This window comes from Artemia franciscana, chromosome 2 (genome assembly GCF_032884065.1).
Source record: "Artemia franciscana chromosome 2, ASM3288406v1, whole genome shotgun sequence".
NCBI classification, from domain to species: Eukaryota; Metazoa; Arthropoda; class Branchiopoda; order Anostraca; family Artemiidae; genus Artemia; species Artemia franciscana.
This window is the reverse complement of record NC_088864.1, coordinates 38,526,273-38,540,923: the sequence shown is the minus strand read 5'-3', so window position 1 is coordinate 38,540,923 and position 14,651 is coordinate 38,526,273. Positions and strand designations below refer to the sequence as shown.

The window sequence follows — 14,651 nt, the reverse complement described above, 5'->3', positions numbered from 1 at the left end:
TGGTGGGGAAAATAAGCACAAGTTTTAGATACGTGATTGAAATAACCGGAACGGATCCTCTCTCTGTGGGGGAGTTGGGGGGGGGGGGCTAATTCTGAAAAAATAGAAAAAATGAGGTATTTTTAACTTACGAAGGAGTGATCGGATCTTAATGAAATTTGATTTTTGTAAGGATATCATGTCTCAGAGCTCTTATTTTAAATCCCGACTGGGTCCCTTGACATTGGGGGGAGTTGGGGTGGGCCTAAAATCTTGGAAAACGCTTAGAGGGGAGGGATCGGGATGAAACTTTGTGGTAAAAATATTCGTAAGTCCTATATACGTGATTGAAATAACTGGAACGGATCTGCTCTCTTTGGGGGAGTTGGGGGAGGAGGGTTAATTCTGAAAAATTGAAAAAATGAGGTATTTTTAACTTACGAAGGAGTGATCGGATCTTAATGAAATTTGACGTTTAGAAGGATATCGTGTCTCAGAGCTCTTATTTTAAATGCCGACCGGATCAAGTGAAGGAGAAGTTAGGGGGGGGGGCGGAACCTAAAATCTTGGAAAACGCTTAGAGTGGAGGGATCGGGATGAAAATTGGTGGGAAAAATAAGCATAAGTCCTAGATGCGGGGTTGACATAACCGGGACAGATTTGTTCTCTCTGGGGGAGTTGGGGGGGGAGGGTTAATTTAAAAAATTAGAAAAAATGAGGTATTTTTGACTTACGAAAGAGTGATCGTATCTTAATGAAATTTCATATTTAGAAAGACCTCGAAACTCAGATCTCTTATTTTAAATCCCGACCGGATCCAGTGTCATTAGGGGGGGGAGGGTAAATCTTGGAAAACGCTTAAAGTAGAGAAATCAGGATGAAACTTGGTGGAAAGAATAAGCAAAAGTCCAAAATAGGTGACTGACATAACCGGACCGGATCCGATCTCTTTGGTGGAGTTGGGGGGGGGGGAGTAATTCGGAAAAATTAAAAAAATGAGGTATTTGTAACTTACGAACGGGTGATCAGATCTTAATGAAATTTGATATCTAGAAGGATATTGTGCTTTATAACTCTCATTTTAAAGTTCGATCAGATCCGGTGACATTGAAGGGAGTTGGAGGGGGAAACCGGAATTCTTGAAAAACGTGAAAGGTATCGAGGTATCTTACGAATGGATGATCGTATCTTAATGAAACTTGATATATAGAAGAATCTTATGTCTCAGATGCTCCATTTCCAATTCGAATTGGATCCGGTGACATAGATGAAACTTGATGGGAAGAATAAGCACAAGTTATAGATATGAGATTTACATAATTGGTACGGATCCGTTCTCTTTGAGGGAGCTGGGGGTTGTTAATTTGGAAAAATCAGATAAATTGAGGCATTTTTAACTTAAGAACGGGTGACTGGATCTTAATGAAATTTAATATTTAGAAGGAACTCATGTCTCAGAGCTCTTATTTCAAATTCCGACCAGATCTTTTGACATTGGGGGAGTTGGAGGGGGAAACCGGAAATCTTGGAAAACGCTCATAAATGTCGCAGATATGTGATTGACGTAACCAGACTGGATCTGCTCTCTTTGATGGAGTTAGGTGGTGGGGTACAGTGCTTTGGCGAGTTTGGTGCTGCTCGACGTGCTAGGACGATGAAATTTGGTAGGCGTGTCAGGGAGCTGCACAAATTTTCTTGATAACGTCGTTTTGCCCGATTCGACCATCTGGGGGGCTGAAGGGAGAGGAAAAATTAGAAAAACTGAGGTATTTTTGACTTACAAGTGGGTGATTGCATCTTAATGAATTTTGATATTTAGAAGGACCTCGTGACTCAGAGCTCTTATTTTAAATCCCGACCGGCATTAAGCCTCTGATTTTCCTTTTAAAGCAATCTATTAATTCTTAGAATGTTGCTAGAGCTCATAACATATGCGTTCTTAGCTCATGTTCTAGATTCTGATGGGTCCTGCCAACATAGTAATTTCCACAGTCGCAAGGTATTTAATAGACCCCTCTTCGACGAGTAACTGGGGTTTTATCTTTACTGGAGCTTAAGAAATTAATTATTTTTAAAGTATTAGTGATAACTACATACAGATTATTTTTTGTGCAAACATTTTTTAATTTGTTGTGATTTTGGGATGTACGGAAGATAGATAATATTTGAGGGCTTATCAGTAGCCTCGAATTCTGACATATCTTCGATTTTACGGGGAATGTCTTCTTAGTCTTACAATATTTTTAGTCTGTCTTTTATTCAATCCATTACCAAAAGGTTATCTCTGATAAAATTTATTTCTGCATTTATATACGATTCAGAGCTTATGTTCAGGGCACGATCAATGAGAGAAGTTACAACTGCTCTTTTAACTTGTGGTGAGTGATTTGAATTAAAATGAAGTATCTATTGTTTTGCATTGGCTTTCAGTAGATAGTAAAATCCAGTTAATCATTATTACTAATAATTAACACATTAAAAACGGTAGTTTATTGTCAATTTCAATGTCTAGGGTAAACTGCGAAAAATCCAAAAAATCTTAAAACAACTAAAACTAATTTAATATTTCTTTTAATAAAAAACTTTTCATCTGCCTCTTAAAGGAACCATGTGCTCGTGACTGCTGGATCTTAGCAGGAGCCAAGTTCCAAGCACGCCCCACAGTAAAGGCCAGAACGAAGTCTGGACGAACCGAGGAAGTAGGTAGAATCATCACATCCTCCCAGTTACGAACTGTGTACAAATTTGCTTCCCTTACTAGTTTCAGTAGTCGAGAAAGCAACCGGGGAAATCTCCATGCAAGTATTAATGTGCCAACGAAGATCCGTCGACGAGATATAACAAATATCCTTCATCTTTTCAACACTAGTATTTGTAGTCGGCTGGAGGACTCTTGGCGCTTTCTCCTGAAGATGGTGAACAGAAGCAAGTACAGAAGAAAATGTAGACATCTTCACTTACGAACATTAACGTATATAAAGGTAAAAGAGAAGAATTATAAAAGACAGGAGATAGGAAAATGAAAATATTGTTTTAATTTTCAGATGCTTCCAAGTTCACGGGAAATTTTCACTCTTTTTACCTGAGCATGCCACTTAAACGGAAGCTAAAAGAAGCTATTAGAGTCACTTTAATGAGAACATCGAAGCAACCGGGGAAAAAACCAAAAGCACTCTCAGGAATCGCACATGTCGATCCAGGGGGGTGACTTATGGAGCCTCTGGGTGTATGAGGCTCAGTTATTGTTGGGCAGCTCACACCTGTACGAGAAGAAATAAAAAGATACGACTTTTTTTACATTTGAAGCTTTTTGATTTGCGTTAAACCAATTCAGTATCTTCTCAGTCATTGCTTGAAGCTTTAGAATAAGGGATAATTTATCCGGAGCCGCAGCACCTAGAGTAGTGTCATCTGCAAATGCTCCCAATTCTTCTTGTTTATCAGATGTGAACGATGACCAAGTCTGAGAGTAAAATGTATGACATAATCCACATCACGCATTGGCAATTGAGTTGTTAAAAAGTCGGTATGAGATCGTTCACATAGATGAGGAAGAGTGTTAGCCGAATGATAGAACCGTTGGGACTCTTAGTATTCAATTGGAACTTGCTCGTCTGCATCTTCCGTAGAAATAGGTCTCCCAATGAGGTATGAAGAGAACCATGACAATGCTTCTCTACGCACACCATGATGAGAAAGCTTACCCATGAAGATCTTATGTGTAAGGCTGTCAAAACCTTACTTTACATCAAGAAAAATGACTGAAGGAATGAGGTTAGAATCTAGAGATAACTGAAGAAGTTTATTACAAGCATGTTTTTTAGAATGCTTTGCACAAAACCCAAAATGATGCCAATGAAAAAAAAATTTTACTTCAAGAAATCTCACTAAACGTTTGAGCTTTGGCCTTTCAAATTTCTAAGAAAACACTGACAAAAGAGAGATCGGTCTGTAGTTCCCAGGGTTTCCACAATCACCTCCTTTGAAGAGAGCTATCACACGTGCCGATTTAAAACGTTGGGGAAATGCTCCCAGTTGAAATGAGCTGTTAATGAAATGGCAAAGTAGGATGAAATCGATGGAAGGATATGTTTGATTTCTTTAGCAGAAATTTGATCAAAACTTGCGGAAGAATTCTCTAAAGATAAAAAATATTCCTGCTCCGTAACCTCCAATTCAACTAACGTAACCTCTGATTTCAAGCACGGAGGGCATAGGAAATGCTTCCAAGACTTTGATACCGAACAATAAGAAAGGCTATTAGCGGCAATTGGATAGTTCTTGGATAGATTAAATTTTTCCCAATTCTTCGCGAGAGCTACCAGGGTGCCACACTGGTCAAGCATATTTGAGATGAGTGTGGACAAAAGACTTGTAGATCCTTAAGGAATGGGAAGGGGGACGCTAAATCTGTTTAGCGTGGAGCTTAAGGAGGGAGATAGACACATTAGTTCTATGGATGATACCTTTAACATAGATATCCCACTTCCAATTAGAAGAAATTGTGATGCCAAGTAATTTGAAGGAAAATATAGAAATTTTAGAAGGAATAGGATTAAGAAAACGGGGCGAGAAACTCAGGAAATATATCGGCATTATCATGGACATAGAGGGGCTTACTATCATGTCTAAGTCCAAGGCTTCATCTCCAATATCACTGAGGATGTTCATAGGGTTGTTTATTGAATATCTGAATCAAGTTTCAGCAACCGTTAGGTCATCAGTAAATTTCCGTCTGTCAGGAAATTCATTAGTGAGGCTGTTAATCATAAGTGAAAAAAGGAGGGGACCTAGGGAGAACCTTGGAATATGTCAATGTAAACAGGGAGAGGATTAGGATAATGATTCTGGCATTTGACGACCTTTGGTCTCTTCGATAAAAGGAGGCAACTAATTTTACGGCTAAGAAATTAATAATGAATTTGCTGGCAAGTTTCTCAACTAATATATTCTGGTTAATGCGTTTTGAATGTCAATGGAAATTAAATTTAGCCAGAAATTTGGCTTTCCGAGGAGTTTTCTGATGTGGTCGATAAGATAAATAAGGCAGTGGGAAGTTGAAGGGGATTTGAGGCTACCAAATCGCCTCAGGGCAGTAAGAGATAGGATTTTTTCCTTTAACCAGTCTGCAAGGAATTTTTCATGAAGTTTCGAGAAAATACCAGTAAGAGTAATGGGACGAACGCCTTCAAAACCAAGCTTTCCGTTTTTCTTTTCAAGGGAATTATTAAACCCTGTTTCCAAATCGTTGGAATTCGTCCAGATTGGTAATCTCGCTAAAAAGGAGAGCCAAGGGCTTTGAAAGGAAGTCATTGAAAGCACTAATAAGAGGAAACGGAATATCCAAAGGACAACACTTGTTTTTCCTGGTTTTCCAATTCTTCTTTCTATCTCAGACGGGGATCAGGGGGAAGAGAAGGGGAACGGGCACCTGTTGGTAGTTGATCAGACAATGCTGGTTGCCTCTAGATACACAGCTTTTTAACCTCGGAAAACCGATTTTTCGGTTTATTAGTAAACAGATCTTCGACCTTATTTTCGTAGTGCAATCGAGTCGAGTTACAAATTTTTCCCTTAAATGATTTTCTTAGTTTATTTGTTTCGTCCGGTTTACCATTTCTTCTATTTGTAAAAGCTTCTATTTGTTTCTAATTAGTGTTTTATAGTTTGACTAATGATAACTTGATGTAGTTTGATAGCTCGTATTTGTACTGGGTCAGTGGTGTAATCTTATCAAAATCCTGAGGGGGGGTGGATGAAGGCAAAATTGGAGCCAATTCTCCCAAATCAAGTGAAAATGACAATGAAAATTGAACAACGATCCATATGTTCAGGTTTGCCACCCGCTGAAAAAAATCACTAGATTTTGGAAAAATAAAATCACTAAGTCAGCACATAAATCACTAGATTATTGACTAGAAACCACTAGAATTACAATACTCTTTATCATTGTAATTCATAAATGTTTTGTTTCTTTGCCATATTCTATACAGGCGCACCTACAGGAAGGGGTTAAAATCACCCCCCTAAACGTGGAAAAATACCTTTAGATTGATGTTTTGTCTTTTCTCAAATGAAAATCACCCTTGAAATTTTGAGAAATGCCTTTTCGCATCTTTATGCAAAGAATAGAACAAAATCCTTGCTTCCTCCCTGTATTTTCTTGAATTGGTAGCCTTGGCTTATACCCTGATCACTGAAAATTGGTTATTGGTGATCTAATCGAAATATTTGCTTCTTCTTTTTAATTTTTTTCGTTGTCAACAAACAACAAAGAAAGATAAAACTCAACAAAAAACATCAAACGAGACTGCGGCCAGTAGAGAGAAAAGCGATGAAAGACTTAAACAACGCAGATATTTCGCCTGTATGTAAACTAGGCGTCCTTAGTACAAGATTAAATAAAAAAAAACAAGTTTTTTCAACTGAAAGTAAGGAGCGACATTAAAACTTAAAACGAACAGAAATTACTTCGTATATGAAAGGGGCTGCTTCCTCATCAACTCCCCGCTCTTTACGCTATAGTTTGACTCTTTCTCTCAACTCTTCTTTTTAAAACAGCAAAAAACTTTAGCGTAAAGAGCGGGGCGTTGATGAGGAAGCAGCCCCTTTCATATACGAAGTAATTTCTGTTCGTTTTAAGTTTTAATGTTGCTCCTTACTTTCAGTTGAAAAAACTTGTTTTTTTTATTTAATTTCTGAACGTTTTTGAATCAATGCATGTTTTGATTTTGGCTCTCCGCAGAGGAATAATTAAAACGAAATTTGCATAAATATTTTTTTGGCTAAATGGCTTTCTCATAATTTTGATCGAATGATTTTGAGAAAAAAAAGAGCGGGGGAGGAAGCGTAGTTGCCCTCCAATTTTTTGGTTAATAAAAAAGGCAACTAGAACTTTTAATTTTTTACGAATCTTTTTATTAGTAAAAGATATACGTAACTTATAAACTAGCTTACGTAAAGAATTTTTTATTCTCAGGTTTTTATTACACATATGAGAGGGTTCGCCCCCTCGTCACCACCTCTCTCTTTACACTAAATCTTAAATTTTGGCCCAATTCATTAAGAATGACCCCTGAATCACAAAAGCCGTAGAATAAATAGTTGACATTACTAAAAATACTTTAGCGCTAAGAGCGGGGTATTAGGAGGAGGTGAGCCCCTCATGTGGGCAATAATTTCTGTTCGTTTTAAGTTTTAATTCTGCTCCTTACTTCCAGCTGAAAAAAACTTTTTCATATTTATTTTTTCATTGTTTTTTTTTTAAATAATGCTAGTAAATCCTGCGCTCCCTTCATGGAAATTTTCTTCCCCCATGACAAATTCCTCGATGGAAAGCTCCCCCAGTATATCCTCCTCTTTTCAACCCCTCCCCCCAACCAAAAAATCCTCCTGAAACACCTGTACACTTCCCAATAACCATTACTATATGTAAGCACTGGTCAAAGTTTGTAACTTGTAGCCCCTCCCACGGGGACTGTGGAGGAGTAAGTCGTCCCCAAAGACGTAGTTATAAGGTTTTTCGACTACGCTGAATAAAATGGCTATCTCAGAATTTTGATCCGTTGACTTTGGGAAAATAATTAGCGTGGGAGGGGGCCTAGGTGCCCTCCAATTTTTTTGGTCACTCAAAAAGGGCACTAGAACTTTTCATTTCCGTTAGAATGAGCCCTCTCGCAACATTCTAGGACAACTGGGTCGATACGATCACCCCTGGGGAAAAGAAAAAAAACAAACAAATAAACACGCATCCGTGATCTGCCTTCTGGCAAAAAATACAAAATTCCACATTTTTGTAGATAGGAGCTTGAAACTTCTATAGTAGGGTTTTCTGATACGCTGAATCTAATGGTGTAATTTTCGTTAAGATTCTATGACTTTTAGGGGGTGTTTCCCCCTATTTTCTAAAATAACGCAAATTTTCTCAGGCTCTTAACTTTTGATGCGTTAGACTAAACTTGATGAAATTTATATATTTAAAATCAGCATTAAAATGCGATTCTTTTGATGTAGCTATTGGTATCAAAATTCCATTTTTTTACAGTTTTGGTTTCTATTGAGCCGGGTCGCTCCTTACTACAGTTCGTTACCACGAACTGTTTGATGGAAAAACAGAGGAGTCGTTAGCATTAGTTTATGATGTTGCATATGAGGTAACTTCAAATTTAAATTGCAGAGGTAAGAATGATATTAATAATGGGTATTTTGATGATGATTGTGAAAGAAAACGCCAGGAAGTTTTGGAGGCATTGCGGACAGCGAGCGATAGCATAGGTATTAGGGAAAAAACTAGATTTTATGTGGATTATAAGTTGATTAAGACATGAAATTAAGACAGGAGAGCAACTGAAGAAAGATTATGGAGAAGGGGGTATTAGGACCTTTAGGCATATAGTTAAAATTCTATAAGATGAATAGAGGTTTATGATGGTATACCAGCAGTAGATTCTTGGCCTACATATTTAGAGGAGAGAGAAAATGAAGTGATTAGGGACCAAGGGGAACTAGTTTGAGTTTAGATCTGGTATATGCAGTAAAATTCAAATAATTTTAATTGAAATCAAGCCATCAGATTCGGCGTATCAAAGGATCCCACTGTAGAGATTTCAAGTCCCTAATCTACAAAAGTGTTGAATTTTGTATCATTTGCCAGAAGAAAATCAACGATGCGTGTTAATTTGACGTTTTTTTTTCAGGGGATATAGTATCGAACCAACGGTCCAAGAACATCGGGAGAGGGCTCGTTTGAAGGAAACTAAAATTTCTGGTGTCTCTTTTAATTGACCAAAAACTCTGCCGGCTAATAGCCCCCTCCCACGTCCCTTTTCCCCAAGAATTTTTCGATTAACGTTTGAGATAGCCATTTGTTTAGCATCGTTGAAAGGTTCCGAAACTGTATCTTCAGATTAAAATTAGGGTCACCTGAGGATAGGTTTGGGTTTTAAAGTAGGCTAAAGATAATAAGGATAATGTACTATCTACGAAAACAATTTTCATAGCCACAATGCATTGAAGTTTGACTCTTTCTCACAACTCTACTTTTTAAAACAATAAAAACTTTAGCTTAAAGAGCGGGGCGTTGAGGAGGGGACAACCCCTTTCATGTACGGTATAATTTCTGTTCGTTTTAAGTTTTAATGTCGCTCCTTACTTGCAGTTGAAAGACTTGTTTTTTTTTTTTAATTTAATTTCTGAAAGTTTTTTAGTTAATGCATATTTGATTTTTTCTCACCGCACATGAACAATTAAGACGAAATTTGCATATTATTTTTTTTTTTTGGCTAAATAGCCTTCTCATAGCTTTGATCGGACGATTTTGATAAAAAAAGGGGTGGGGGAGAAGGCCTAGTTGCACTCCAAATTTTGGTTACTTCAAAAGGCAACTAGAACTTTTTATTTTTTTTACGAACGTTTTTATTAATAACACATATACGTAACTTACGAATTAACTTACGTAACGAAGTTCTATGCTTGTATATTTTTTTACGTATATGAGGGGGTTCTCTCCCGCGTCAATACCTCGATCTTTATATTAAAGCTTCAATTTGCTCGGAATTCTTTAAGAATGACCCCTGAATCAAAAAGGCCGTAGAATAAATAGTTGAAATTACTAAAAATAGTTTAGCGTAAAGAGTCAGGTATTGTGGAAGAGACGAACCCCCTTATATACGTAATAATTTCTGTTCGTTTTAGATCCTAATGCTGCTCCTTACTTCCACCTGAAAAAACTTTTATATTTATTTCCTCATTGTTTTTTTTTTAAATAATGCTAGAAAATCCTGCGGCCCCTTCATATAAATTTTCTTCCTTCATGATAAATTCCTCCATGGAAAGATCCTTCCACGTAACCCTCTCCCCGACCCCCTTCAACGTGGAAAAGTCCCCCTGAAAAAGTCTGTACTCGTCCCAATAACCATTACTATATGTAAACAAGAGTCAAAGTTTGTAACTTGCAGCCCCTCCCCCGGGGACTGTGGGGGATTAAGTCATCCCGAAAGACATTGACTTTGAAATTGACTTTGACTTTGGACTTTAACTTTAGACATTGACTTTGAGGAAAAATGAGCCCGGGAGGGGGCCTAGGGCTCCTTCAAATTTTTTGGTCACTTTAAAAAGGCACTAGAACTTTTGATTCTTGTTAGAATGAGCCCTCTCGAGACATTCTAGGACTACTGGGTCGATACGATCATTCCTTGGGAAAAGAAAGAAAAAACAAACACACAAAAAAATAAAAATAAACACGTATCCGTGATCTGTTTTCTGGGAAAAAACAAAAAATTCCACATTTTTGTCGATAGGAGCTTGAAACTTCTACAGCAGGATTCTCTGATGCGTTGAATCTAATTGTGTGATTTCTGTTAAAATTCTAGGGGGTGTTTCTCCCTATTTTCTAAAATAAGGCAAATTTTCTCAGGCGAACCCCCAATCAAAAGTTACGAAACTTTTGATGGGTAAAACTAAACTTGATGAAACTTATATATTTAGAATCAGCAAAAAAATGCAATGACAGTTTTGTAAAAGTTTCACCGGTTTGCGGTAATATACATTTGCTTGCAAAATAAAACGTGAGCATGACTTTTATGTGTGAACATATCCTCCCCCTCTACCCCAGAGGAAAAGAGGTAGTGGCACCCTTGCCTACAATGCCAAGTACCCAAGACAAATTCCAAATTTTGCTTCTTGGCCGATTTCCCCCTCTTTCAGAAGGCCTGGATCTAGCACTTGGGGTTTATCCAGCTAAAATGATTGAATTATGCATAAAAACAAAGCGTTAACGATGTTTGGAGACATGAGGCCTAGGCTTGAAAACACTCCATCTGATTCTTTGCAAACCTACTGGGTTTGCGGCGACTTTGAGGTCATTTTTTCATTACAAAAGTCATTTTTTTTTGTCTTTTTGGAGAATGGGATGGAAAAACGGAAAATGAAATTGCTAACAATAAAAATCGTAATGTATGAAATTGGCTATTGGTTCATGTATATATTCATTTGGCATGTATTAATTTATATTTTTTTTTTATAGACTAGTTCAGCGTGTTTTCATCTTCTAATGCGAGCTCTAGATGGGGCGAAAGACTACATGGCAATGGAAACATGTTTTGAAATTGTGAACATTCAAAAACTTTTTGAAGAGAAAGAATCATGGTTTTCTGGAAATATGGATGTAAGTCTGTGTGCTACCCTATTGTACTATTTAATCAATATTTTTTCTAATTTAGCCGATGTTATAATTATCAGCGAAAAGCTCATTTGCCCTAATTGATTTGTTTCTTTGGTACAAATAATTCTTCTTCTTTTTGTGTCTAATGATATCAAGAATACTAATTTTTAACCAAGCTTGAGCCATGATACTGATGCATTAGCAGAGCTATAGACATTCAATTTTTTAATGTTGACTTCATATGAATTTTTTCCGTAATATAGGGGACGGAAAGTTTTTCATATCTGAAGGTAAAATAGCTAACGGGAGACTAAGTAAGAAAGGCTGAGAAATAGTACGAGGCTGGAGGAAATTGGGTGGGGACTTTCTTTTGGGAAGAATGTTTTCCTGGGAGAGTTGGTCATAGCAATTTTCTGGAAAATGGAGGCACATCGTACTTCTTCTGCATTTATGTGTTTCTAATCTAGCTTTATTTTTTAGAAGAAGAGAGGATTATTCGCAGGTTTTTTTTTTTTTTTTTTTTTTTTTTTTTTTTTTTTTTTTTTTTTTTTTTTTTTTTTTTTGTGATGGATTCCACTTTATTTCACTCTTTCTGAGAGATGCTAGTTGCTAACGTATTCAAGATGAGGGCATACAAAGGCTATGTAGATCCTTAAAGGGTGGGAAGTAAAGGGGGCCAAATGTATATAGGAGCTTAAGGAGGGAGATAGACGGATTATCTTTATGGATGGCATTGTCAACATGGATACCCTACTTTAAATTAGAAGAAATTGTGGCATCAAGTTATTTAAAGGAGTACTTGTAAAGTTCAGGATGGATAGGACAAAGAAAATGGATGAGGATTTAAGGAAACTAATTAGTATTATCATGATTTTTGAAGGTTTTCTCTCATCTCCTTGTCAAATCCAAAGCATTACATGCAACTTCATTGAGGATGCCTGTATGATGGCTCATTAAACTTTTTGTGGCGGGTTAAAAGGACCGTTAGATCATCGACAAAATTCTATTTGTCAGAAAATTCCATAGTAAAGCTCTTAACTATGGTTGAGAAAAATAGGAGACTTAAGAGAGTACCTTAGGGTACGTTTATGTACCTTGAAGAAGACCTTATTTTTTATTTTTCATAAAACATTGTGTTAAAGTCAGATAAGTTCCAAATGGATAATGGATAAGTTTCAGTGGAGTCATGCGTGCCAAGAAGAAACTGAGATGCTTCTCTCATTGCCTTATAAAAATTAATAAATACAAAATTAAAAAATGGTATTAGTCTTTCAGCAAGCAAAATTATTTTTTAGTTTCTCAAATCACCAATATCCAAACAGACCTTAAACTAAATGTTTGTTGTGTATACTTCAGTTAAGTTTTGATTCAGACATTACCAAAGATATTTCAAAAGCTGCCGAAGTGCTAAAAACAATTATATAATTTCTTTGTTAATACTGGAGAATTAGGGTTCTTCTGATGGAAATACCTTTATAAAGTAAAAGTAACAATATTAGATTCCTTGTCTTATTCTATTTCCAAATATCATAGTTGCTTCTCGGACAATGCAACCCTAACTCATTAGGGTATTCTATTGTGGACAGGCTGGGGAGAATAATGATTCGGACATTTGACTATTTATGATCTATTTGACAAGAAAGTGGCAACCAATTTCACCAAGAAAGAGTTACTATTGAAATCAGTGACATGTTTTTCAGTTAATATATATTTTGATTATCAAGGTCAAATGTTTTAGAAGATCGACGTAAATTAATTTTAGCCAAGTATAAGGTTTTCAAGGATTTTTTCAGCTGAGTTGAAAAGATGCATAAGATAATGGATTAGAGGTTCTTGAATTGTCTCAGTTCACTTTTTTACCTTTCACTTATTTGCAAGGAATCCTTCATATAGTTTTGAGAGTATAGGAGTAAGAGATATAGGGTGGACACCTTCAATGCCAGACTTTTCGTCTTTGTATTTTAAGGGTTTTCTGAAACCCTGCTTTCTTATTTTTTGGAAACTACCCAGATTCGGTAACCTTATTAAAAATGACTGACAAGAATTTGAAAGAAAATCGCTGAAGGCACTAATAAATGAAATGGGATACCCAGAAGGCAGACAATTGTCTTTCATAGTTTTCCAATTCTTCTTTAATCTCCAAGGGCAGAGAACGAGGAATATGATCATTTGGTAATTAATAAGGCAATGCCGGAAGGCCTTGGACCCTGGAAGCGAGAAACCTGTTATGGTTAATGTCGGCATGTTGAGGAGGTTCAGGCTGGTCGAAATTAAGCTGGTAGAGTCTCCTTCCACATAAATTTTTAACCTCAGAAAACGAATTTTTTGGTTTGTTTTTAAACAATTGTTTCGATTTTGTTATTATAGTAGGATCGAGCAGATTTACTAATTTCTTTTGTTAGTATTTTCTTAGTTTATTAGCTTCATCCAGTTTACCATTGCTGAAAAGCCTCTAATTTGTTTCTAATCAGTGTTTTTATTGGTTGACTGATGTAGGGTTTATCACTCGGACTTTCTTTAAGTCTTTTTTTTCTAGAAGGAATATATTAAATATTCATCTTTAAGCATTTTGTGGAAAGTAGCAATTTTGTCATCAATATTTTGTAAATTGTAAATATCATTCATACCTTCGGTATTCAGCGATGCGTCAAAAAAGGAAGGTCGGAGTTGTGAACAGGGCAGTAGGAACCATACGTGAATGAGAAAGAATGCTCAAAGTTTGAAGGAGATAGAAGAAGAGCAAGGTGTTCACTCCTGCCTAATGCGGGCAAAGCTAAGGACGACTGTAAAAATTATTATTTTTAGTTAGAATAACATCAAGAGAGGCCTTTCCCCTAGTCGTTGTAACTTTAACTATTTGGTTAACTTTAAGCGAAGGGCAAATTGAATTAGTTTTGAATCATTGGTGTCACCAACTAAGAAAAAAAAGAAGAAAAAAATAATCAGCATTGTGATAGGAAATAACAAAATTAAAATCTGTCTGCCATTGTTGGATGAATCTACGTTTTTCATTAACCTTTCGGTTTGGCGAGTAATAGATTAACTATTGAAATAATATTAAAGAGACGGGGGAGTACCTTTGGCCTGATACTTAGCCAAAAGATTTCTCCTGGAAGTGGTTTCAATTTCGAGTATTAGGACCTCGAAAAAATTGGGTTGGGGGTTTAATTATTTAGGTAGTTGAAAGCTGGGTTAAAAGGAAATTGGCCTGGAGACCCAGACTGGAGATACAGACGAAGAGCAATCAGGAAGGTGATAGTGGTAAAATATGTTAAGAAATTGAAGGTATAGTCAGTCTGGAATTCCCCCAGTTAAAGATGGGAACGATGCATCAATTAGTGATAAGGAATGTGTTAAAGGGTGATGGGTTGAACACTTCAGGAATGCGTTGAACCATGATAAAGCCGTTGGAACTGATTTACAAGAGAACGAAAAAAAGTTCAGCAATTTTGGGAGGGGGTAGGAAAAGGCGTAGGGTAATTTTTGCCAGTTCAATAAAATTAAGAAGAAT

At 36.6% G+C, this 14,651-nt stretch overlaps 1 protein-coding gene across 2 annotated transcripts in view; it reads left to right on the top strand.

The window, feature by feature from the left end:
- The window catches only part of LOC136041322 (cell division cycle protein 16 homolog), a 122,475-nt gene that overhangs the window by 14,151 nt on the left and 93,673 nt on the right, over nucleotides 1-14,651 (top strand). For both annotated transcript variants that reach the window (XM_065725956.1, XM_065725951.1), the window contains exon 3: nucleotides 11,003-11,143. In XM_065725956.1, the coding sequence (XP_065582028.1) occupies nucleotides 11,003-11,143 (141 nt within the window). The remainder of the gene's footprint in view (nucleotides 1-11,002; nucleotides 11,144-14,651) is intronic.